The sequence below is a fragment of the Nerophis lumbriciformis genome, linkage group LG02 (genome assembly GCF_033978685.3).
Source record: "Nerophis lumbriciformis linkage group LG02, RoL_Nlum_v2.1, whole genome shotgun sequence".
NCBI classification, from domain to species: Eukaryota; Metazoa; Chordata; class Actinopteri; order Syngnathiformes; family Syngnathidae; genus Nerophis; species Nerophis lumbriciformis.
The window spans coordinates 59,177,051-59,203,281 of NC_084549.2; the positions used below are offsets into that span (position 1 = coordinate 59,177,051).

Here is a 26,231-nt window from a genome sequence, read left to right on the forward strand (position 1 = left end):
TTGTTAAGGGGGTCAAATTACAGCTCAAAGAGGCGGTGGTATAATAATGAAGAATAAAACGCACAAAATACAATGGGGTCCTCTGTCCCAAAGGGACATTGCGATCCCTAAAAATAACTATTAACTAATGTATACAAGTAATTGAAGAATACAAATAATAATTTACCATTTAAAAGTGTTGTTAAGTAAATGTGAATTTAGAAAAAAGTCTTATAGTATTCAGTACACCACTGACAGAATGAAGTTTGTGATGACAAGCAAAATAACAAAAGAACTTTGAGAGGAAAATAAGTTGGAAAAAAAAAGTTTACCCCCCAAAATGTACTGAAAAAGAACCAAAACTGTGGCCTTAAAACCGAGATACGGACTATAGCGTGGGTTACCTGTACCTTTGCACTTCTAGTAAACACAATCGTAGATATGACAATTGTCAGCTGTTAGCATATACCTCGATCAAACATGGCGGAAATGTCTGTTACAAGATACTGCAGTAATAAAGAGTAGGATTGCAACGGCAATCTGCATAATCCTGCACAGGACAATCCGACTTGATTAAAAAAAAAAAAATTGTGTTATTAATTGAGATCAAATGATATGAAAACATTAATCGTGATAATTTTTTTTGCCATATTGTCCAGCTCTATTGTTCACACGCTTTACATCAGGGGTGTCCAAACATCTTGACTTGGGGGCCGCAGTGGGCTAAAAATATTTGGCCGGGGGCCGAAAGCCGACTGCATGTAAAGTAACTATGTGTGTGTGCGTGTGTATGTGTGGTGTGTGCACATATCACATTAATATGATGGATATATAATTAATATTATGGATATACAATTAACATAATAGGATATTAAGGTTATGTGAAAGTATGACTCCTACCTTGTTTTGTAATCAATTAGAAATAACAAGCAGCTAAACTGCACCAAACATGGATAAGTGTGGAGAGAGTATATTACATTTTTCCCATCATGCACTAATGGATTTAAATGGGTGTAATTTATAATTTGTTTATGGTGTTTGGACGTTTTGGACGTTCAGTGAGCAGGTTGTGTTATGTGTGACAGGTGTGTTGACCTTTGCGTTATATGCAGGGTTTTTTTTTTTTTTGCACCATGACTAGGGAAGGTTGTTTGGATTGTGTCATATAACTAAATACTCTTCCAAGGGTCATTGATCTAAATTACTCTTATTGTCCACAAGAAGGCAGCAAATATTTAGCATTCAGGATTTGCCTTGTGCTTAGGATGAATCTGAAAGCGCTATGCGGTTCGATGCTTTGTTGAACTCATGACGTCTTGCGGGCCAAATTGAAGAGGCTGGCGGTCCGCACAGTTTGGATACCTCTGCTTGACACGTTTTCACCCATGATGTTGCAAGTGTCGGTGCTGAGCCGCGTCCCTCCAGGAAAACTTGAGTAATGACATCACGACTATTGTCGACAAATGACATATTTTCATGTCAATGAATCGTTGCACCTGTATAGAGTACATTTACAAACAGTCCCATAATAATGTGTTAATGAGCAAGGCTGAACAAATCTATTTGTGGCGGGTGGCCAATAAAAGTAACATAGTTTACTGCAGTGTCCTAAATATTCTTCTTTTACTATACCTCACTGGCACAGATAGATGAACAAAGATACATTATCATTGGATAATTTCCCGCAGCACACCTGGTGATCTCTCGCGGCACATAAATGTACCACGGCACACTAGTCGGGACTCACCATCATAATTGAACTCATCCAACCAATGCTGTACTGTTACTAAAGAAAAAAATAGGCAAGGGTGCCATTCTGCAGCTGCCAGCGTGCAGGCTTCATCATAAATAGACGAGGACGCTGCATTTGCATGTGGGCTTTCTCATGATTATGAGCTTGCGTGTTGTTGGCGAATAATAGTACGCGTGTTTGTTGTGTTCACGCCCGCTGAACCCTGGAGAAATGCCTCCTTGTTTAGTATGTGCATATGGAACAGGGGCAGCAGCAGCAGCCGCCGTTTGCCAGGCTTACGCCGCCGACTGGGGCGCCTTTTTATTATTAGTTTGTCTGCCTCCTTAATGATGCACACCGTGGCCTGTCGGGAGTTGGTGATGCGCTTGGCGGATGCAGGTTGCTCCGTCAAGGCAGCGCCGCCATTGCACGCTTGTCTGAAAACACGCTGCGATGTTCCGTGAAAATGTTCCTTTGTCACTTTTTTGTTTTTTTACGCGACACGACTATTCTGTGCAAATTAATTGGGCGTGTTTTGTTTTGATATTCATGACATTGTGACAACATGACCGTTTACTGTAGCGTATACAACACACACACAGTTTGGTTAGTGAAGTATCGTTTTTTTAGGGAGGTGGAAAATATAGAAAATATAATATTTATTTATTTATTCTCATATTGGCACGGTGTCCCCCCCCTTCAGGTTACCCCAGAGATTATGGGCGTGAACTACGGAAGGTTTATATATACAGTGTATATATATATATATATATATATATATATATATATATATATATATATATATATATACACATACATGTATATGTGTGTATATATATATGTATATACATGTATATGTGTATATATGTATATATATATATATATATATATATATATATATATATATATATATATATATATATATATATATATATATGTATATATATATATATGTATATATATATATATATATATATATATATATATATACACTTTATTAAATTTCATCTGTAATTTCTCAACATACTGTATCTTCACGTTGGATTGATTCTCGTCGGCATCTTTATATTTTTGAGTCTGTACTCCTTAATGAAAAAAGTTTGATCAGACATCAAACAAAGGTACTCTGACACAAAACCTCGCAGATCTTTTCTTTTCTTCCCACGTAAGTGATAAGTCTGCCGCCTCGGACTGTTCAAGTGGTTCCAATTCATTAGGATTTAAATTGCAAATGAAAGTTTCCATTTCAGCCTGAGTCCGTTGGAAATTGTCCTCCCCTTACCTTTCCACCCACCCCCTCCGCTTAATGGCATCACTTGCAATTATCCCGCCGCGGATGCAAGACAATAGCCGGCACACAATAATACGAGGCGCGTTCGTGCTTTTAAACAGGCTTTAATGCAGTCGTGAGATTATGTTGAAATTTGTCCGAGGATCTCGGCGTAGGTGTGAAGCGATGACTCAGCTGACACCCGTATCCATGGGCAGCTAAGTGGCTCATTCTTTGCCATTCCATTACCTGATGCAGGTAGTTAGCAGGCCAGCTGGAGGGCCCTTGACGGTCGTTGGATTGAAATTTTGGTGCTAAAGTGCATATGAAAAGGAACGTTTGATCCCGAATCCTTGCAAATTTGCTCCTTAGTGGATAAGTTGTCCATTTAGTTCTCATTTACTCAAAGCAGGGGTGTACCGGTGTTCTGTTGATATCGGCTACCCAACGCTACTGAGCATACGCACAAACGCAAATATTTTTCAAATATTTGCCTCGAACATCCCATCTAAATCAGCTGCATCGTATGCCTTATGTACAAATAAGTGGTGATTTTTAATTATGTTTCTTTTATTGTATCTTCTCACCAGCAAACATGTAGACAATTACAGCGTGACAAAGTTCACATTGTATATGGGGACGGTGTGACGCGGTTGGGAGAGTGGCCGTGCCAGCAACCTACTACCAACCTCGTCACGTCCGTTGTGTCCTTGAGCAAGACACTTCAATCCTGCTCCTGATGGGTCGTGGTTAGGGCCTTGCATGGCAGCTCCCGCCATCAGTGTGTGAATGTGTGTGTGAATGGGTGAATGTGGAAATAGTGTCAAAGTGCTTTGAGTACCTTGAATGTAGAAAAGCGCTATACAAGTATAACCCATTTACCATTTATATTAACAGACAGCGTATAGACCAGGGGTCGGCAACCCGCGGCTCTTTGATCACTCTGATGCGGCTCAGCTGCATACTTGCCGACCCCCCCGGGAGGTTTCCAGTGCCTCTCCCGGAAATCTCCCGGGGCAAACATTCTCCGATTTTCACCCGGACAACAATATCGAGGGCGTGCCGTGATGGCACTGCCTTTAACGTCCTCTACAACATGTCGTCGCGTCCGCTTTTACACCATGCTATCTGCGTGCTGGCCCGGTCACATGTAGTATGCGACCTCTGCTTACACACGTAAGTGACTGCCAAGCATACTTGGTCAACAGCCATACAGGTTACACTGAGGGTTGTGATATAAACAACTTTAACACTGTTACAAATATGCGCAACACTGTGAACCCACACCAAAGAAGAATGACAAACACATTTTGGGAGAACACCTGCACTGTAACACAACATAAACACAACAGAACAAATACCCAGAATCCCATGCATCCCTAACTCTTCCGGGCTACATTATACAACCCCGCTACCACCAAACCCCGCCCCCCCAACCCCGCCCACCTCAACCGACGCACAGGGAGGGGGGGGGGGGGTATAATGTAGCCCGGAAGAGTTAGGGATTCATGGGATTCTGGGTATTTGTTCTGTTGAGTTTATGTTGTGTTACGGTGCGGATGTTCTCCTGAAATGTGTTTGTCATTCTTGTTTGGTGTGGGTTCACAGTGTGGCGCATATTAGTAAGAGTGTTAAAGTTGTTTATACGGCCACCCTCAGTGTGACCTGTATGGCTGTGGAACAAGTATGCCTTGCAGTCACTTATGTGTGTCTGCAGAAGCCGCATACAACATGTGATTGGGCTGGCAAGCTGTTTGTACAGGTTGTAGAGGGCGTTAAAGGCAGTGCCATCATAGCACGCCCTTATTATTGTTTGGGTGAAATTCAGCAGACATTCGAGAGAATAGTTGCTCTGAAATTCGTGAGTCCCCCGGAAAAATTGGGAGGGTTGGCAAGTGTGATGCTGTCAAGCGGCATTTATATAAAACTTGCGGGCCACACTAACATTAAATTGTCATATTAAAGTGTGGGCCGCGTGTCTGAGAACCCTGGTTTATACATAGCACAAAGCAAAAAAAAACTTTGCAGTGTTATTTAATTTTAAATTTCAAAAGAGTTTTGTGGCTCCCATGGTTTTCTTTATTTTGTGAAACGGGTCAAAATAGCTCTTTGAGTGGTAAAGGTTGCCGACCCCTGGTATAGACAAATACAGCGTGTAGAAGTTCACATTGACGCAAACGATGGTATAGCTTACATGTTCGTTTTAATCACTGTTTTACGCTACTGGTAGCTTTTTTCGAGGAAGCAGCGAAATTCGACAGTATTCGTCGGTATGTTTCGACGACGAGTTTGGTTTTAAGGTCACAGTACACAAGTACAGTAGGAGGACAACATGCAAAACATAAAACTGTTAAGCATTTTTGTAAACTGCTTTAATGATGATTTTTTATGTATACACTATGCTGACTAGCTCCTACCCCTCCAGACAGTGGAGAATGCATATATTTTTAAGTGTTCTAAAAGCTGTATTTCTTTCTGGGCGGGAGGGGCTGTTTTCGTACTAAATAAACTGACTCTTTCCGTTTGATTTTTAGACCGCTTCTTGCTACTGCTATTATCGCATTGTAAGGGCTGGTCTCATAAAGCTTTAGCAAACCTTGATAGTGTTGCTATTCTGTCTTGATGGTCCTTCTTACTCAACATATACTGTATGTCATCTGAAAGAACTTTGGATTGAGCAGTTTTTTGATTGATTGATTGAAACTTTTATTAGTAGATTGTACAGTACAGTACATATTCCGTACAATTGACCACTAAATGGTAACACCCGAATGAGTTTTTCAACTTGTTTAAGTCGGGGTCCACGTAAATCAATTCATGGTACAAATATATACTATCAGCATAATACAGTCATCACACAAGTTAATCATCAGAGTATATACATTGAATTATTTACATTATTTACAATGCGGGGGGTGGGATGTGGAGGGAGGGGTGGGGGTGTTGGGGGGTTAGGTTTGCTTGATATCAGTCATCAACAATTGCATCATCTGAGAAATGGACATTGAAACAGTGTAGGTCTGACTTGGTAGGATATGTACAGCGAGCAGTGAACATAGTGAGTTCAGAAAGCATAAGAAAAACTATACACATTTGATTATTTACATTTGATTATTTACAATCCGGGGAGGTGGGATGTGGTGGGGGGAGGGTGTTAGTCTCGGGTTGAAGTTGCCTGGAGGTGTTCTTTTAGTGCGGTTTTGAAGGAGGATAGAGATGCACTTTCTTTTACACCTGTTGGGAGTGCATTCCACATTGATGTGGCATAGAAGGAGAATGAGTTAAGACCTTTGTTAGATCGGAATTTGGGTTTAAAGGGGAACATTATCACCAGACCTATGTAAGCGTCAATATATACCTTGATGTTGCAGAAAAAAGACCATATATTTTTTTAACCGATTTCCGAACTCTAAATGGGTGAATTTTGGCGAATTAAACGCCTTTCTATTATTCGCTCTCGGAGCGATGACGTCACAACGTGGCGTCACATCGGGAAGCAATCCGCCATTTTCTCAAACACCGAGTCAAATCAGCTCTGTTATTTTCCGTTTTTTCGACTGTTTTCCGTACCTTGGAGACATCATGCCTCGTCGGTGTGTTGTCGGAGGGTGTAACAACACGAACAGGGACAGATTCAAGTTGCACCAGTGGCCCAAAGATGCAAAAGTGGCAAGAAATTGGACGTTTGTTCCGCACACTTTACCGACGAAAGCTATGCTACGACAGAGATGGCAAGAATGTGTGGATATACTGCGACACTCAAAGCAGATGCATTTCCAACGATAAAGTCAAAGAAATCTGCCGCCAGACCCCCATTGAATCTGCCGGAGTGTGTGAGCAATTCAGGGACAAAGGTCCTCTGTAGCACGGCAAGCAATGGCGGCAGTTTGTTCCCGCAGACGAGCGAGCTAAACCCCCTATCGACCCTAGCTTCCCTGGCCTGCTGACATCAACTCCAAAACTGGACAGATCAGCTTTCAGGAAAAGAGCGCGGATGAGGGTATGTCTACAGAATATATTAATTGATGAAAATTGGGCTGTCTGCACTCTCAAAGTGCATGTTGTTGCTAAATGCATTACATATGCTGTAAACCTAGTTCATAGTTGTTAGTTTCCTTTAATGCCAAACAAACACATACCAATCGTTGGTTAGAAGGCGATCGCCAAATTCGTCCTCGCTTTCTCCCGTGTCGCTGGCTGTCGTGTCGTTTTCGTCGGTTTCGCTTGCATACGGTTCAAACCGATATGGCTCAATAGCTTCAGTTTCTTCTTCAATTTCGTTTTCGCTACCTGCCTTCACACTACAACCATCCGTTTCAATACATTCCTAATCTGTTGAATCGCTTAAGCCGCTGAAATCCGAGTCTGAATCCGAGCTAATGTCGCTATAGCTTGCTGTTCTTTCCGCCATGTTTGTTTGTGTTGGCTTCACTATGTGACGTCACAGGAAAATGGACGGGTGTTTATAACGATGGTTAAAATCAGGCACTTTGAAGCTTTTTTTAGGGATATTGCGTGATGGGTAAAATTTTGAAAAAAACTTCGAAAAATAAAATAAGCCACTGGGAACTGATTTTTAATGGTTTTAACCATTCTGAAATTGTGTTAATGTTCCCCTTTAACTTGGTTAGTGGAGCTCCCCCCGGTGTTGTGGTTATTGTTATGTTGTGGCAGTGTGTTCTATTCCCTGAGAGGAAGACTGGTCGGACGCAACAAGACCCGCTTGCTTAGCTTGACATGCAATCCATCGCAAGTGGATTGCATGGACTGAGTTAGACTGGACTGGACTAGTTTCTTACGTTATCATGAATGTAATAATTCAGTAACTGTACCCACTTGGCATCCATTGCAGCTGGTCACCCAGGTGGGCCCCATCCCAAAGTTTCTTCCTTTCCCCATTTGGGCATTTGGAGGTTTTCCTTGTCCAGAATTGGGTTCTGATCAGAGGATGTTGTTGTGGTTTGTGAGTCCCTTTGAGGCACTTGTGATCAAGGGCAATACGACTAAACTTTGATGATTGATTGATGGCTTGTTCAGGTTGTCTTAAAGGGGAAAGCGTCTTCTAAGTTGTGATCGATTCAATGCCCTGAGAATTAGAGATGTCCGATAATGGCTTTTTGCCAATATCCGATATTCCGATATTGCCCAACTCTTTAATTACCGATACCGATATCAACAGATATATGCAGTCGTGGAATTAACACATTATTATGCCTAATTTAGACAACCAGGTATGGTGAAGATAAGGTACTTTTAAAAAAAATTAATAAAATAAGATAAATAAATTAAAAACATTTTCTTGAATAAAAAAGAAAGTAAAACAATATAAAAATAGTTACATAGAAACTGGTAATTAATGAAAATGAGTAAAATTAACTGTTAAAGGTTAGTACTATTAGTGGACCAGCAGCACGCACAATCATGTGTGCTTACGGACTGTATCCCTTGCAGACTGTATTGATATATATTGATATATAATGTAGGAACCAGAATATTAATAACAGAAAGAAACAACCCTTTTGTGTGAATGAGTGTGAATGAGTGTAAATGGGGGAGGCAGGTTTCTTGGGTTGGTGCACTAATTGTAAGTGTATCTTGTGTTTTTTATGTTGATTTGATTAAAGAAACAAAAAACAAAAAACCGATACCGATAATAAAAAAAAACGATACCGATAATTTCCGATATTACCTTTTAACGCATTTATCCACATCCCTACTGAGAATACAATGACTTGGATGAATGGTCATGTATATAGACAATTGTTCTTGTGTGTGTATACAACTAAGTTCCTACAGTCCACCTTTACCAAAACCTGCACCTCCGATTTCGGAGCTACGTTTTTTTTAATAAATCACATTGTGCATCAACACTCCCTGTCCCTCATTAGTTGCCATGTTGCTCTTGACAAAGGAAGCCAACAAGCTAATAGGCCAATGGGGGTTATGATTGCTGAGGAGTTGACGCTCCGCAAAACACAGGCGGTGTGTTTTGGCGGAGAATTGCACACCAAAGGGTTTTAAAAGGATTGCGACTGCGGCAGAAGCACAGTAACTATTTTGAATCGTGGGAATGAATTTTTTTTATGTTTAGTAAATGAAAGTTCCTTATGGTAATTGCAGCAAAAAATACCGGTGTTGGTCCCATATGATATCAGCACATACAGTAGCTATTATTAGACAAGGCTTGATCAAGTGAAACAATGATAGGTATGAAAAACACTAAACTATTTATTATTAACCTTCTGGAATGGACTTATGCTGTCTTTAGGTTGAAGTGGAGTGGTAATTGTTTTTCAGCAACACGTGGTGGCCACAATAATTCATTAAACTGAATGCGTTTGTTCCTGGATACTGGGGGGGCGGGGAATGATAGGGGACTGTTGCGTCTGTTGACCCCTATTTACAACTATTATGTAGAGGCGGGTAAGGTAAAAATGCACTCAACACTCCTATAATATTACAAAAAATGCACTCATCACTACAATATTACAACTCTGTCCATGTGGTCCAAAACAGTGTTTGACTTACAGACTTCAGGACAGACTCCTAATGCAGATTTTTACAAAAAGGCTCTGCTTACCTTGATTTATGTTTTGGCCAAGTGAGTCTGTCCAGAAGAGTGCAAGAGATGTTCAATCCTCAGTGTGTCATCTCGGACGAAGCCCCCAAATTGTTGCGTCTGACCAGCCTTTCCTCCCAGGGAATTAAAGTCACTGGTCAATCCCAAATTCTTTCAGATGAAATATATGCAGAGTAAGAAGGACCATCAAGACAGAATAGGAATATTATCAAGTTTTACTAAAGCTTTAGGAGACCAGCCCACATCAATACAGTCATACCGTCATCATGGGATGGTCTAACATTCAAACAGGAACAGACAACTTCTTGAATACGAAAACAGCCCCCACCTGTCCAGAAAGGAATACAGCCTCATTGTTCTAATACAGATAAGATATAGGGGAGTACTCCAACTCCTACATTCCAAGCCTTCATGGTAACACACACAGTTTACTTGCGGACATAAAATGAAAAAATAGAAAAAGTACAAATGGAAAAACACTAGCTGATTTAAACATGACTATGAATAAAGAAAGAACTCTTAAACATATATGCATTCTCCACAGGACACAGAGCAATAACAATACTGAAATAAACTGCAACAAAAAACAGTGCAATTAACAGTGCAATAAACAGCAGTATTAGTGCAATACATTTTAAAGGTGCAATATACAGTACACATCACATTTTTCAGTATTACTGTTTTTTTTTCTTCTTTTTTTTTCATAACAGGGTCACTACTGCCTAGTTTCTCTTGTTATATTCTTATTTTTACTGTTATATTTTTATTCTTAATGTTACTTTTTATTTTTTATTGTTATTGTTATATTTTCAATTGTATTTCCATTTACACCTCCATTATTTACTTTTTAAATTCTATCTCAATTCTGTACACCGCTGCTGGAATTTTAATTTTCCTGAGGGAACTCTCCTGAAGGAATCAAAGTACTATCTATCTATCTATAAGGTGTAAGTGCAAATTCTTACTTTTTACTTCTGTCCGTCTACATATAAATTCAGCATGCGTGTTTCTTGCACCATCTGCTTGGGGTGGTCAAATGTTACGAAACGAAGGTACCAACGCATGCATTTTAATATGCTGCTCTCCAATCTGCCGGCGCACGGTCGCTCTCATCCTCCAATATTGGCGAGCTGGCAGCGCTATTCAAAGCCTCCCAAAATTCTGGCTCATCTTTCAGGAACTTTTGATGAGCCACAGGGTAGCTGAGATAATGAGTTTGCAGCCCAGCGGCACACAAAACCAGCCTACCTGAGACCTGCGCTATCAATGTTCTGCTTCTGCTTATGTCTTTTTTTTGTTTGTTTTTTCCATTACATCAGCATGTAGTGATGAAAGATATGTTTGCGTGCATCACTTTATTTCATTCAGTGACATCATCAATAACAGGGCAGGATTGTTATTCCCGCGGAGTGTCTATTTTTGCTCCAGGCGCTAGAGCTCCCTTCATCGGATTTAAAAATCTATGAACTTGACATGATGGATTGTGGGGGCGGACATTTCTAACCCCACTTTTTTCCCCTCTTGCATCCGCACTCATCATTTACTGCATCCTCACAAATGATAATAATATAGCTTGTGGTTTTCATGATGATAATACTAATAATTCCTTTCCCGTCCCTCCCACTCGTGTTGCAGATACATCTACGTGCCTCTGGGAGGTTCGCATCACGGAGTTCACTACAAGATGTTGTCCACAGCGCTGGCGTTTGGCTTTGTCTGCCTTTGGCATGGCGGCCATGACTACCTACAGTACTGGGCCCTGATGAATTGGCTGGGGGTTCTGATAGAAACAGGCCTGAAGGCTCTTTTTGGCTCAGCGCTTGTCTACTCCTTTTTTGTAAGTTCCACACAAACACACACACACAGTACAATATATGACAATAACCATTGAGTTAGGAAAAATACACTTCCGAAGTCGTACAAAACTTTCAAATTTGAACAATATATGTACACCACATGTCATTTTATTTGGGGTGGGGGGTGGTGGTGCTTTTTTTGCAACATTATTTCTAGAGATGTCCGATAATATCGGACTGCCGATATTATCGGCCGATAAATGCTTTAAAATGTAATATTGGAAATTATCGGTATCGGTTTCAAAAAGTAAAATTGATGACTTTTTAAAACGCCGCTGTGTACACGGACACAGGGAGAAGTACAGAGCGCCAATAAACCTTAAAGGCACTGCCTTTGTGTGCCGGCCCAGTCACATAATATCTACGGCTTTTCACACAATGCAATACATACTTGGTCAATAGCCATACAGGTCACACTGAGGGTGGCCGTATAAACAACTTTAACACTGTTACAAATATGCGACACACTGTGAACCCACACCAAACAAGAATGACAAACACATTTTGGGAGAACATCCGCACCGTAACACAACATAAACACAACAGAACAAATACCCAGAACCCCTTGCAGCACTAACTCGTCCGGGACGCTACAATATACACCCCCCGCAAAAAAGCCATTATCGGACATCTCTAATTATTTCCAAAAGAAGGAATTTAAAAAAAGAAATGTTACAGCCATTTACACTACTGTGGCCGTATAAACAACTTTAACACTGTTACAAATATGCGCCACACTGTGAACCCACACCAAACAAGAATGACAAACACATTTCAGGAGAACATCCGCACCGTAACACAACATCAACACAACAGAACAAATACCCAGAACCCCTTGCAGTACTAACTCGTCCGGGACGCTACAATATACACCCCCCGCAAAAAAGCCATTATCGGACATCTCTAATTATTTCCAAAAGAAGGAATTTAAAAAAAGAAATGTTACAGCCATTTACACTACTGTGGCCGTATAAACAACTTTAACACTGTTACAAATATGCGCCACACTGTGAACCCACACCAAACAAGAATGACAAACACATTTCAGGAGAACATCCGCACCGTAACACAACATAAACACAACAGAACAAATACCCAGAACCCCTTGCAGGACTAACTCTTCCGGGATGCTACAATATACACCCCCCCGCAAAAAAGCCATTATCGGACATCTCCAATTATTTCCAAAAGAAGGAATTTAAAAAAAGAAATGTTACAGCCATTTACACTACTGTGGCCGTATAAACAACTTTAACACTGTTACAAATATGCGCCACACTGTGAACCCACACCAAACAAGAATGACAAACACATTTCAGGAGAACATCCGCACCGTAACACAACATAAACACAACAGCACAAATACCCAGAACCCCTTGCAGGACTAACTCTTACGGGACGCTACAATATACACCCCCCGCAAAAAAGCCATTATCGGACATCTCTAATTATTTCCAAAAGAAGGAATTAAAAAAAAGAAATGTTACAGCCATTTACACTACTGTGACCGTATAAACAACTTTAACACTGTTACAAATATGCGCCACACTGTGAACCCACACCAAACAAGAATGACAAACACATTTCAGGAGAACATCCGCACCGTAACACAACATAAACACAACAGAACAAATACCCAGAACCCCTTGCAGGAGTAACTCTTCCGGGATGCTACAATATACACCCTCCCGCAAAAAAGCCATTATCGGACATCTCCAATTATTTCCAAAAGAAGGAATTTAAAAAAAGAAATGTTACAGCTATTTACACTACTGTGGCCGTATAAACAACTTTAACACTGTTACAAATATGCGCCACACTGTGAACCCACACCAAACAAGAATGACAAACACATTTCAGGAGGACATCCGCACCGTAACACAACATAAACACAACAGAACAAATACCCAGAACCCCTTGCAGCACTAACTCGTCCGGGACGCTACAATATACACCCCCCCGCAAAAAAGCCATTATCGGACATCTCTAATTATTTCCAGAAGAAGGAATTTAAAAAAATAAATGTTACAGCCATTTACACTACTGTTTCCTACGCCAGTGTTTCTTAACCATAGATCGGGGGCCACAAATGCTCCCTAAAGGCCTGCCAAAAAATATCTGCTTTTTTAGCTGTGGTCCGTATGGGCCGCAGTGGTACTTTGTAATAATACACTTTTTCACCACTTTTCGCAGTAATGAAACAAGAAGTCTGGCGCTAAAGTCATAGAGAAGTTTCTTAAGCGCAAAACTTATGACTAAATGGGTGAAGCTGTATTTTCATTTGCACTTGATAGTTTAGTTAAGAAACATTTTCATTGTTAACTTAATTTATATATTTTAGCTCTACATAATTGTATGTAAATGTATTTTTAATGCGGGTATTTATGGGTCCCTTCTTATCCAGCATGTTTGATTAGTACTTATTTTTCTAATCAGCCTGACCTAAGCTTAAGAATTATATGTTAAATAAATAATGATCTTCGTGATTAACACATGGTTTCATATAATTTGACAAGGTTGTGGACTGTAAGTAGGTTGGATATAATTATTGAATGTGACTAAAATGAAGAGCAAGATTACTAATTCAGTGTAAATATTTGAGTGTGCCCCAGGGCCCTGAGGTCTAAAAGGTTAAGAACCCCTGTCCTACGCTATTATTTTCCTGGCAAATACACCACACGACGGTTGTGTTTGTCAAGTTTAAATTTGACCCTTATGTAGTCAGGTTGACTTGAAAATTCAATGCGTTGTACAAAAACACCTGCTGTAATTTTTGGGTTTTCAGACAAATCACCACAAACTTTTATACAGTTGTCCCTCCTCATTTCGGACCTAGAATTTTACGGCTTCACTCTATCGCAGTTTTTCAAAATATATTTATTAGAAAAATCCTGATTATTTGCTGTTTGACTACAGCCTATTGTTAGTAAAAATATGCACATATAAATACATTTTACATTTTTAGATATTAAGCATTTTGTAGTATAAAATGGCTAAATGAACTTAAGTGAACACATCTAAGGTACTATACTGTATTGCACATCAGATCATCATTAAACAAGTTGCAGTATGTTTGCATGATAGTGGTTTTGTTTAAGAACTGTGTGTGTGAATCTCTATTACTGTACTATCTTATATCTATTACAGTAGAGTGGGGATATTACGATATTGTTGAACGTGCCCATAATAAACTATTTAAAAATAAAGTATTTTAAAAATATTTTAACCAAGTTTTATCTAATATACAGGTATATATACTGTATACAAACCCTGTTTCCATATGAGTTGGGAAATTGTGTTAGATGTAAATATAAACGGAATACAATGATTTTCAAATAATTTTCAACCCATATTCAGTTGAATATTTGATGTTCAAACTGATAAACATTTTTTTTGTTTGCAAATAATCATTAACTTTAGAATTTGATGCCAGCAACACGTGACAAAGAAGTTGGGAAAGGTGGCAATAAATACTGATAAAGTTGAGGAATGCTCATCAAACACTTATTTGGAACATCCCACAGGTGAACAGGCAAATTGGGAACATGTGGGTGCCATGATTGGGTATAAAAGTAGATTTCATGAAATGCTCAGTCATTCACAAACAAGGATGGGGCGAGGGTCACCACTTTGTCAACAAATGCGTGAGCAAATTGTTGAACAGTTTAAGAAAAACCTTTCTCAACCAGCTATTGCAAGGAATTTTGGGATTTCACCATCTACGGTCCGTAATATCATCAAAGGGTTCAGAGAATCTGGAGAAATCACTGCACGTAAGCAGCTAAGCCCGTGACCTTCGATCCCTCAGGCTGTACTGCATCAACAAGCGACATCAGTGTGTAAAGGATATCACCACATGGGCTCAGGAACACTTCAGAAACCCACTGTCAGTAACTATAGTTTGTCGCTACATCTGTAAGTGCAAGTTAAAACTCTCCTATGCAAGGCGAAAACCGTTTATCAACAACACCCAGAAACGCAGTCGGCTTCGCTGGGCCTGAGCTCATCTAAGATGGACTGATACAAAGTGGAAAAGTGTTCTGTGGTCTGACGAGTCCACATTTCAAATTGTTTTTGGAAACTGTGGACGTCGTGTCCTCCGGACCAAAGAGGAAAAGAACCATCTGGATTGTTATAGGCGCAAAGTTGAAAAGCCAGCATCTCTGATGGTATGGGGGTGTATTAGTGCCCAAGACATGGGTAACTTACACATCTGTGAAGGCGCCATTAATGCTGAAAGGTACATACAGGTTTTGGAGCAATATATGTTGCCATCCAAGCAACGTTACCATGGACGCCCCTGCTTATTTCAGCAAGACAATGCCAAGCCACGTGTTACATCAACGTGGCTTCATAGTAAAAGAGTGCGGGTACTAGACTGGCCTGCCTGTAGTCCAGACCTGTCTCCCATTGAAAATGTGTGGCGCATTATGAAGCCTAAAATACCACAACGGAGACCCCCGGACTGTTGAACAACTTAACTTGTACATCAAGCAAGAATGGGAAAGAATTCCACCTGAGAAGCTTCAAAAATGTGTCTCCTCAGTTCCCAAACGTTTACTGAGTGTTGTTAAAAGGAAAGGCCATGTAACACAGTGGTGAACATGCCCTTTCCCAACTACTTTGGCACGTGTTGCAGCCATGAAATTCTAAGTTAATTATTATTTGCAAAAAAAAATAAAGTTTATGAGTTTGAACATCAAATATCTTGTCTTTGTAGTGCATTCAATTGAATATGGGTTGAAAAGGATTTGCAAATCATTGTATTCCGTTTATATTTACATCTAACACAATTTCCCAACTCATATGGAAACGGGGTTTGTAATAAATTGACACACAATATACTTTCTTGGCAGAAGACACATTCAATATTGTTGTGGATTCTTAAGAGCCATATTTTTATTTGAGTGTTTAAATGTTTTTTTCCCCCATTTTAATTTGTAAAAGTTTTTAAATGTTTTTTATTGATAATGCCGAGTTGAGTGTTGACTTTGCTTCACGTCCGGTTTACACAAATTCACTTTCTGTTTTATACAGCAATGTTTTTATATACGTTTAGATTGGGCTATGTTGTATCTTAATAGGTAAATGTGTCTTGTATTCATGTTAGCTAACGAGCTAGCGTGAATTAAAACTGCGGCTATCAATCACGATTTTTCGATAATTTTAATTTAAAACGGTGATATTAACCGTCAGAAGTTTTGCAGCCTTTATCATTAATACCATTTATAGGTACATCCCTACTAGGGATTTATATGTAGTACCGGTATGTTTTGGTACCGGTCGGTCCAATAGGACTAACGGTATTTTTTTGTTTCAGTGGACGTAATTATGACAATGCTGCCACATTCAGTTCAGCTGCCACTGCTACACATTAAAATCAGCTATGAATAATGCCAAATAAGGAACAACACCACACACACATTTGTAACAATATCCTTAAAAGTCCCTCAAAGTCACGCACGCTGTGTCAGTTTGAAGTGAACGCTCTTTACTCACGAGTCACGACCACGTTTTATCAACCGTCCTCCAAGCAGTCCATTAATCCACGGGCCAATATTGATACACTCAAAAAAATGGGTAAAAATTGAGGCAATATAATAATCCATAAAGCGATATAGCATCCACTGTGACTGACAGGCCTGTCTGTCGTCACTCAATTGCACCTCGTTTACGTGTCATTAAAGCACATCTTGCATAAATGTGTTTCAGTTAGTTTTGTCTCTTAACTACAAACTGTACGATCAAGCATTACACTTGCTCACTGGGTCTTTTTATTTATATAATACACACACACACACGCATCGGCAGCGCAACACTCAATATGGCTGTCACTCAAATGCGTCTGTGTGCAACATAAACACAAATAACAATTCCTATTGTTACAAAATACACACCCACATAACATGCTAATTGATTGTATTGATTTATATGATATATTTAATATTATTTATCATGTAAAAAGTCTATGTTCTGCACATGCATGCCATACATAAATATTATTTCCAGCTGAGTGTAATTGTAAAGAATAGAAATACAGTGTTGGATCTGTGTGGTGTTTAGAAGATGATGACATAATTGCATTTCACCTTGCACTGCACACATAGTTGACTTGTTTAAGGCTTAATAAAAAACAGGTGTTGATTAAAGACTACACTGCTCTGAGATGTTACAGTCCATCATGTTGGAGGTGCTATGGTTGAATTTGTGCTAATATAAATGCTAATTAAAATGCATTTTTTCACATCTTTTTTTTCATTAATTACTTATAGTACTGATAAGAGTACCACTTAATACCGGTAAAGGTATCGTATCGATAAAATCTTAACGATATGTATCCCTAATCCCTACAAGTATAAGTCGCACCTGCCGAAAATGCATAATAAAGAAGGAAAAAAACATATATAAGTCGCACTGGAGTCGCATTTTTGGGGGAAATGTATTTGATAAAAGCCAACACCAAGAATATACATTTGAAAGGCAATTTAAAAATAAATAAAGAATAGTGAACAACAGGCTGAATAAGTGTACGTTATATGAGGCATAAATAACCAACTGAGAACGTGCCTGGTATGTTAATGTAACATATTATGGTAAGAGTCATTCAAATAACTATAACATATAGAACATGCTATACGTTTACCAAACAATCTGTCACTCTTAATCGCTAAATCCCATGAAATCTTATACGTCTAGTCTCTTACGTGAATGAGCTAAATAATATTATTTGATATTTTACGCTAATGTGTTAATAATTTCACACATAAGTCGCTCCTGAGTATAAGTCGCACCCCCGGCTAAACTATGAAAAAAACTGCGACTTATAGTCCGAAAAATACTGTATATGTTTTTTTTTAGATTGAGCAAAATTTATTATTTTATGTTTACATGGCTTTAATAATGTTTTAAATCGTATTACTAAGCTTGTAAGCAGGTTTTTTATGGGCTAACTATGAAAATATTGGATTTATATATTCCTCCCACCTCCAAAAACATGCACCTGGGGATAGGTTGATTGGCAACACTAAATTGGCCCTAGTGTGTGAATGTGAGTGTGAATGTTGTCTGTCTATCTGTGTTGGCCCTGTGATGAGGTGGCAACTTGTCCAGGGTGTACCCCGCCTTCCGCCCGATTGTAGCTGAGATAGGCTCCAGCGCCCCCTGCGACCCCGAAGGGATTAACGGTAGAAAATGGATGGATGGATGGATGAATAAGAAATACTACGGTCCTTTGCGGAAATTCACCTATCAGGGGACAACTGTACTCACCTTTAGAATATTTGGAGCAAGATTGATTGGAAAAACATAACCGCCAACAAACAAAATTGGCGGTACTTAGCAATGGATTGTCTATCAAATCAAAAAGGCCCCAAAAAAGGCCCCCGGGACTGCACTTTGGACACCCGTGCTTTGAATGATAGTTGACTTGAAAGGGTTATGTGGAGATCAAATCTTTCCTACATTTGAAAAAAGAGTGGTGTGGTTACAGTGAACGCGCGCACACACCCAAACAGCTTGGATGCTGTCAAGGTGTGATATTCAGGTGAGCAAAAGTCTTGTTTGTGATACATTTTCCGCATCGTTCTCCCTTTTGCTCTGTGGAAAAGGTTAACCTCCTCAGAGCAACAGGTCCGCCGTACGTGCACGACACATTTTTATTGGTGCTCGGCGTCTCCCACATTTAACAGTCACGCTCTCCGGTGCTTCCCCGGCACTTCACTTATTTGTGCGCTGATTTCCCAGGAGCGGCATTTCTCTGCGGCAACAAGGAGGCGCTGCGCCGCGTTCCTCTTGGCCTTCTCCACCGCCATGCTCATCCTCTCGAATCTGGTCTTCCTGGGGGGAATCCATGTCGGCAGAATCTTCTGGAAGCGTGTCTTCCTTCAAGGTAGAGTGGGGTTGTACTGGGACAGTCACCACACACTCTGGTTGTGTCTTTTTTTTTTTTTTTTTTTTACACATGCGGGCTTGCTGGTGGAGGCTCCAGTAAAAGATTCTGCCATTTTTATGCCTCCCAAATAGAGAGACATCTGCTGCATCCTGGCTCATTTGCTTGCCAAAGTCACATGCTCACCGAGCATGCAACTACACCATCATTTAATCTGACATTTCAAACTGGAATGTCAGATTGCCCACTCTAAACTGTTTATGTACAGCATTTGAGCTCTTTTTCTGCTCATATATCTGGCTCTCGAGCAAGCAGCGTCGTTTGCACGCTGCCAAAGATTACAGCAAGTGCCATGTGGTTCCAGGCAGGAAGCTTCCAGTCGGCTGAGCAGAGCTTTATAGCCGCGCACAACTGCTTTCAGTGGCAAATGCCGGGAGCGAGTCAAAAAGCATTTAAATGAGTTCTTTGTCCTTTTTCAAAAAGTCTTGTAGCAGCATTTTGTGCGGCTTTATACAAAAGTGTCCAACAGGACCAGAAAAAGATTCAACTAGATTCACCGCTAGTTGCCTTTGTGAAAAACAGAATCTGGAAGGGTCAACAAAGTGCTTAAGTTGGCAAGACTAGCTGCGTTCCCATTACCACTAAAAATGCGCAAAACCTTCATATCGCAATAAGAAACTGGTAATAGTAACACCCATATTTCGAAAAACCTCGCAAATATCGCTTAAACATTTTTACGTTCACATGAGATGGTTTGTCAAACGTTTCGATTAGAGATGTCCGATAATGGCTTTTTTGCCGAGATTCCGATATTGTCCAACTCTTAAAGGGGAACATTATCACCAGACCTATGTAAGCGTCAATATATACCTTGATGTTGCAGAAAAAAGACCATATATTTTTTTAACCGATTTCCGAACTCTAAATGGGTGAATTTTGGCGAACTAAACGCCTTTCTATTATTCGCTCTTGGAGCGATGACGTCACAACGTGACGTCACATTGGGAAGCAATCCGCCATTTTCTCAAACACCGAGTCAAATCAGCTCTGTTATTTTCCGTTTTTTCGACTGTTTTCCGTACCTTGGAGACATCATGACTCGTCGGTGTGTTGTCGGAGGGTTTAACAACACGAATAGGGAAGGATTCAAGTTGCACCAGTGGCCCAAAGATGCGAAAGTGGCAAGAAATTGGACGTTTGTTCCGCACACTTTACCGACGAAAGCTATGCGACGACAGAGATGGCAAGAATGTGTGGATATCCTGCGACACTCAAAGCAGATCCATTTCCAACGATAAAGTCAAAGAAATCTGCGAGCGGATGAGGGTATGTCTACAGAATATATTAATTGATGAAAACTGGGCTGTCTGCATTCTCAAAGTGCATGTTGTTGCCAAATGTATTTCATATGCTGTAAACCTAGTTCATAGTTGTTTGTTTCCTTTAATGCCAAACAAACACATACCAATCGTTGGTTAGAAGGCGATCGCCGAATTCGTCCTCGCTTTCTCCCGTGTCGCTGGCTGTCGTGTCGTTTTCGTCGGTTTCGCTTGCATACGGTTCAAACCGATATGGCTCAATAGCTTCAGTTTCTTCTTCAATTTCGTTTTCGCTACCTGCCTCCAGACTACAATCATCCGTTTCAATACATTCGTAATCTGTTGAATCGCTTAAGCCGCTGAAATCCGAGTCTGAATCCGAGCTAATGTCGCTATACCCTGCTGTTCTACCCGCCATGTTTGTTTGTATTGGCATCACTGTGTGACATCACAGGAAAATGGACAGGTGTATATAACGATGGTTAAAATCAGGCACTTTGAAGCTTTTTTTAGGGATATTGCGTGATGGGTAAAATTTTGAAAAAAACTTCGAAAAATAAAATAAGCCACTGGGAACTGATTTTTAATGGTTTTAACCCTTCTGAAATTGTGATAATGTTCCCCTTTAATTACCGATTCCGATATCAACCGATACCGATATATACAGTAGTGGAATTAACACATTATTATGCCTAATTTTGTTGTGATGCCCCGCTAGATGCATTAAACAATGTAACTTTACCATGAATTGATTAACGTGGACCCCGACTTAAACAAGTTGAAAAACTTATTCGGGTGTGACCATTTAGTGGTCAATTGTACGGAATATGTACTGTACTGTGCAATCTACTAATACACGTTTCAATCAATCAATCAAAAACAAGGTTTTCCAAAATAAGAGAACAACCTCAACTCCAGTTATGGAAAAAAGTGCCAACAAGGCACTGCCATATTTATTATTGAAGTCCCAAGTGCATTATTTTTTTTTAACATGGCTCAAAACAGTAGCTTGGAATCTGGGACATGCTCTCCCTGAGATAATCCTGATACCCACTACAACTATGGGAAATACTATACTTTGACTTTCACAAAGTGCATTATTTTTTTATTTTTTTAAAACATGCCTCAAAACAACAGCTACAAAAACAATGAAGGCACACAGCTTCAGTCCAGAGTATACTAGAGCATACTTGCCAACCTTGAGACCTCCGAATTCGGGAGAGGGGGGTGGGGGGGGAGTTAGTGCTGCAAGGGGTTCAGGGTGTTTGTTCTGTTGTGTTTATGTTGTGTTACGGTGCGGATGTTCTCCCCAAATGTGTTTGTCATTCTTCTTTGGTGTGGGTGGGTTCACAGTGTGGCGCATATTTGTAACAGTGTTAAAGTTGTTTACACGGCCACCCTCAGTGTGAGTGTTTAGAAGCCGCATATATAATGTGACTGGGCCGGCACGCTGTTTGTATGGAGGAAAAGCGGACGTGACGACAGGTTGTGGAGGACGCTAAAGGCAGTGCCTTTAAGGCACGCCCCCAATATTGTTGTTCCACCCGGGAGAAATTCGTGAGAATGGTTGCCCCGGGAGATTTTCGGGAGGAGCACTGAAATTCGGGAGTCTCCCGGGAAAATCGGGAGGTTGAAACCGATACCCATAATTTCCGATATTACATTTTAAAGCATTTATCGGCCGATATTATCGGACATCTCTAGTTTCGATATCAAAAATGTGTGGCGTAAAAGCACGATGGAAACACGTTGTTTGCATTTACAGGGCACCTAAAACACCGAAGCGGCGGTGCGCCAATTCAGGAAAACTAGGGCTTCCGATCGGTCGCCCCGAGGGAGCGAGGCGATACCGGGCCATCTGTAAGGATGTTGCCTTTGAGCGATCAGCCGCTGCCTTCGTCTTCGATGGACAATCACTGCAACAGCAGTGGCTGCAATTGTAATCACAGCTCCAAAACCATGGAATCGCAAAACGTACATCTTCCTCAAAATGGAGGCTCGCCGGACGAGATTTCAGTAGAATTACGATGACACAAAACACCCTTTAATGGAAACACCTACAAGTCGCAAATGTACTTTGTCGAAATTTTGGAAATATCGCTGAGGAAACACAGCTGTTGATGCCTCCTGCTGTGTCTTCTTATTCTCTGGCAGTCCGGGGGCATGTAAGGTGTGTTAAGAAGCAATCTACTGTACGAGGTTTAAACGACAAGCTACATTCACACGAGAGGTGGGAAAAATGATCAGTTCTCCGATGCTTCACGATGAGAACGTGGACGATTCTTCAATCGATGTACAAATATTGATTATTGACGAACGTTAAAAAAAGTAATACAGTTTTAAAATGCGTCAATGTTTAATGTTCTGTAAATTCATTATTTTACGTTAGCGCGGATGTACAAGCAGGGGAGGACAAGCTATGTTAACTGCGGCGCTATGCCAGCTTGAATGTGAAGTAGTGAAACAAAGGGAGAATAAATGCTTTCTACACTTCAACTGAAGGCTAATAGGAAGTTAGGAAGCGCGTTACAGCAAAGAAGAGGGATTTAGCAAGTAGGTTAAAAGGTCAGGTGAGACAATAATATCCATACAATGCAGCCGTCACCAAGCAGCACCTTCAGCTATAGATATTTATAAGTAGATAGATGACACATGTCTTGAAGCAGTACGTTTATAGCGACTGGGGTCAAAGTGTCTGAACATTCTGTGGTTATAGAAGGCAAGAACATTAAATAAAGGATGCCTGCTCGCCAAGTAGAGACATGTATTTATTTTATCACTTAACAGGCAGCTACAGTTCTCCCGTGTCTAATCTTCCATATACAGGTAAAAGCCAGTAAATTAGAATATTTTGAAAAACTTGATTTATTTCAGTAATTGCATTCAAAAGGTGTAACTTGTACATTATATTTATTCATTGCACACAGACTGATGCATTCAAATGTTTATTTCATTTAATTTTGATGATTTGAAGTGGCAACAAATGAAAATCCAAAATTCCGTGTGTCACAAAATTAGAATATTACTTAAGGCTAATACAAAAAAGGGATTTTTAGAAATGTTGGCTAACTGAAAAGTATGAAAATGAAAAATATGAGCATGTACAATACTCAATACTTGGTTGGAGCTCCTTTTGCCTCAATTACTGCGTTAATGCGGCGTGGCATGGAGTCGATGAGTTTCTGGCACTGCTCAGGTGTTATGAGAGCCCAGGTTGCTCTGATAGTGGCCTTCAACTCTTCTGCGTTTTTGGGTCTGGCATTCTGCATCTTCCTTTTCACAATACCCCACAGATTTTCTATGGGGCTAAGGTCAGGGGAGTTGGCGGGCCAATTGAGAACAGAAATACCATAGTCCGTAAACCAGGCACGGGTAGATTTTGCGCTGTGTGCAGGCGCCAAGTCCTGTTGGAACATGAAATCTCCATCTCCATAGAGCAGGTCAGCAGCAGGAAGCATGAAGTGCTCTAAAACTTGCTGGTAGACGGCTGCGTTGACCCTGGATCTCAGGAAACAGAGTGGACCGACACCAGCAGATGACATGGCACCCCAAACCATCACTGATGGTGGAAACTTTACACTAGACTTCAGGCAACGTGGATCCTGTGCCTCTCCTGTCTTCCTCCAGACTCTGGGACCTCGATTTCCAAAGGAAATGCAAACCAAACCAACCCAAACCATCAGTGATGGTTTGGGGTGCCATGGCATCTGCTGGTGTCGGTCCACTCTGTTTCCTGAGATCCAGGGTCAACGCAGCCGTCTACCAGCAAGTTTTAGAGCACTTCATGCTTCCTGCTGCTGACCTGCTCTATGGAGATGGAGATTTCAAGTTCCAACAGGACTTGGCGCCTGCACACAGCGCAAAATCTACCCGTGCCTGGTTTACGGACCATGGTATTTATGTTCTAAATTGGCCCGCCAACTCCCCTGACCTTAGCCCCATAGAAAATCTGTGGGGTATTGTGAAAAGGAAGATGCAGAATGCCAGACCCAAAAACGCAGAAGAGTTGAAGGCCACTATCAGAGCAACCTGGGCTCTCATAACACCTGAGCAGTGCCAGAAACTCATCGACTCCATGCCACGCCGCATTAACGCAGTAATTGAGGCAAAAGGAGCTCCAACCAAGTAATGAGTATTGTACATGCTCATATCTTTCATTTTCATACTTTTCAGTTGGCCAACATTTCTAAAAATCCCTTTTTTGTATTAGCCTTAAGTAATATTCTAATTTTGTGACACACGGAATTTTGGATTTTCATTTGTTGCCACTTCAAATCATCAAAATTAAATGAAATAAACATTTGAATGCATCAGTCTGTGTGCAATGAATAAATATAATGTACAAGTTACACCTTTTGAATGCAATTACTGAAATAAATCAAGTTTTTCAAAATATTCTAATTTACTGGCTTTTACCTGTATATATCCGTGCTGTGTGGACTAACATTTAACAACCGGAAATGACGCAATAATCAGAATCAGAATCAGAATAGTTTTATTGCCATTGTTTGAGAACGGGTTCACAAACTAGGAATTTTTCTTGGTGCAATAATGAAATTGTCCGTAGCCAAAGAAGGTGCCTTGTAGACATGCTATTATTATTAATAATCAAATGTAATATATTTAGAATATATGTAATAGTATACAATATATTAACAATATACCGTATAATACTTATAGATCATGTATAAATAATCGATTTTATCAATGAATCGTAGCCCTTGAATCGTAATCAGATCATGAGGTGCCCAAAGATTCTTTAATCCACACAGTCCGGTGACCATGGGTTTATGAGCAAGTGCAAACAGATAGCAAGTCTATTTGTGGTGGTCCAAATGTTTTGGATATAAATGTATGAGAAACACAGAGTTCAGTTAAAAAAGTTCACACAAACTACCATGTTTCTTAATGTAAAGTAGCGGAGGACGTGCAGTTCTGGTCAAATGTTTATTTTAGGTCAGGTGTTTTTTGTGTGCAAATGTTAGGCCTGGGTCGAAGAAATCAAATAATTGAACAATAAATAAAAATGAAGTCGAAAAATCTTTGCAGTCATCGGTAAATTGCAATGTTCCTTTCAAACAGGGTGCCAGAGGGTTCACTCTGTGCGTCGCTCTTAGCATCTGAGCGTGTTTGCTCGATAACAGAATCAAATGAACAGTCATCCACAAACTTTGTGGATGACTTTGAATGGACTTTGACCGCTAGCTCACACACACAGGATTTGCAGAGTGTATGCTTTGCTATTCGCGACCCGCACCCCAAGTTAACAAAATAGGAGGAAAAAAAAAAAGATGATCAAAGCCAGTCTTCAAACGAGTGAGCAAGAAGAGCCCATCAACACGGACGAACAAGCCTAATTTGTTGTAAAGTGATAGCAACAACAAAAAATACAACAAAACAAACCACCAAACCCAGTATTTTAACCGTGTAAAAACTGCACTTAAAGATGTTCAATATTTATTGAAGTGTATTTTGTGCGAACAGAGATTGAGGGTCTATTTATTTATATTGTTTGTTTACGTTTTTATAAGTTATTAATAAAATACTGACAAGAAATCCAAAGTTTGTTGCATTTGAAAAGAATATTTGCATAATTATTATTATTAT

General features: G+C 40.1%; 1 protein-coding gene across 2 annotated transcripts in view; it reads left to right on the forward strand.

Moving 5' to 3' along the window:
• Window positions 1-26,231, forward strand: part of hhat (hedgehog acyltransferase) — a 193,883-nt gene that overhangs the window by 20,254 nt on the left and 147,398 nt on the right. For both annotated transcript variants that reach the window (XR_009815778.2, XM_061965759.2), the window contains exons 10-11: window positions 11,197-11,398; window positions 19,161-19,305. Coding sequence is in view for 1 of the 2 variants with exons in the window: in XM_061965759.2 (XP_061821743.2) it covers window positions 11,197-11,398; window positions 19,161-19,305 (347 nt within the window). In the remaining variant the exon portion in view is untranslated. The remainder of the gene's footprint in view (window positions 1-11,196; window positions 11,399-19,160; window positions 19,306-26,231) is intronic.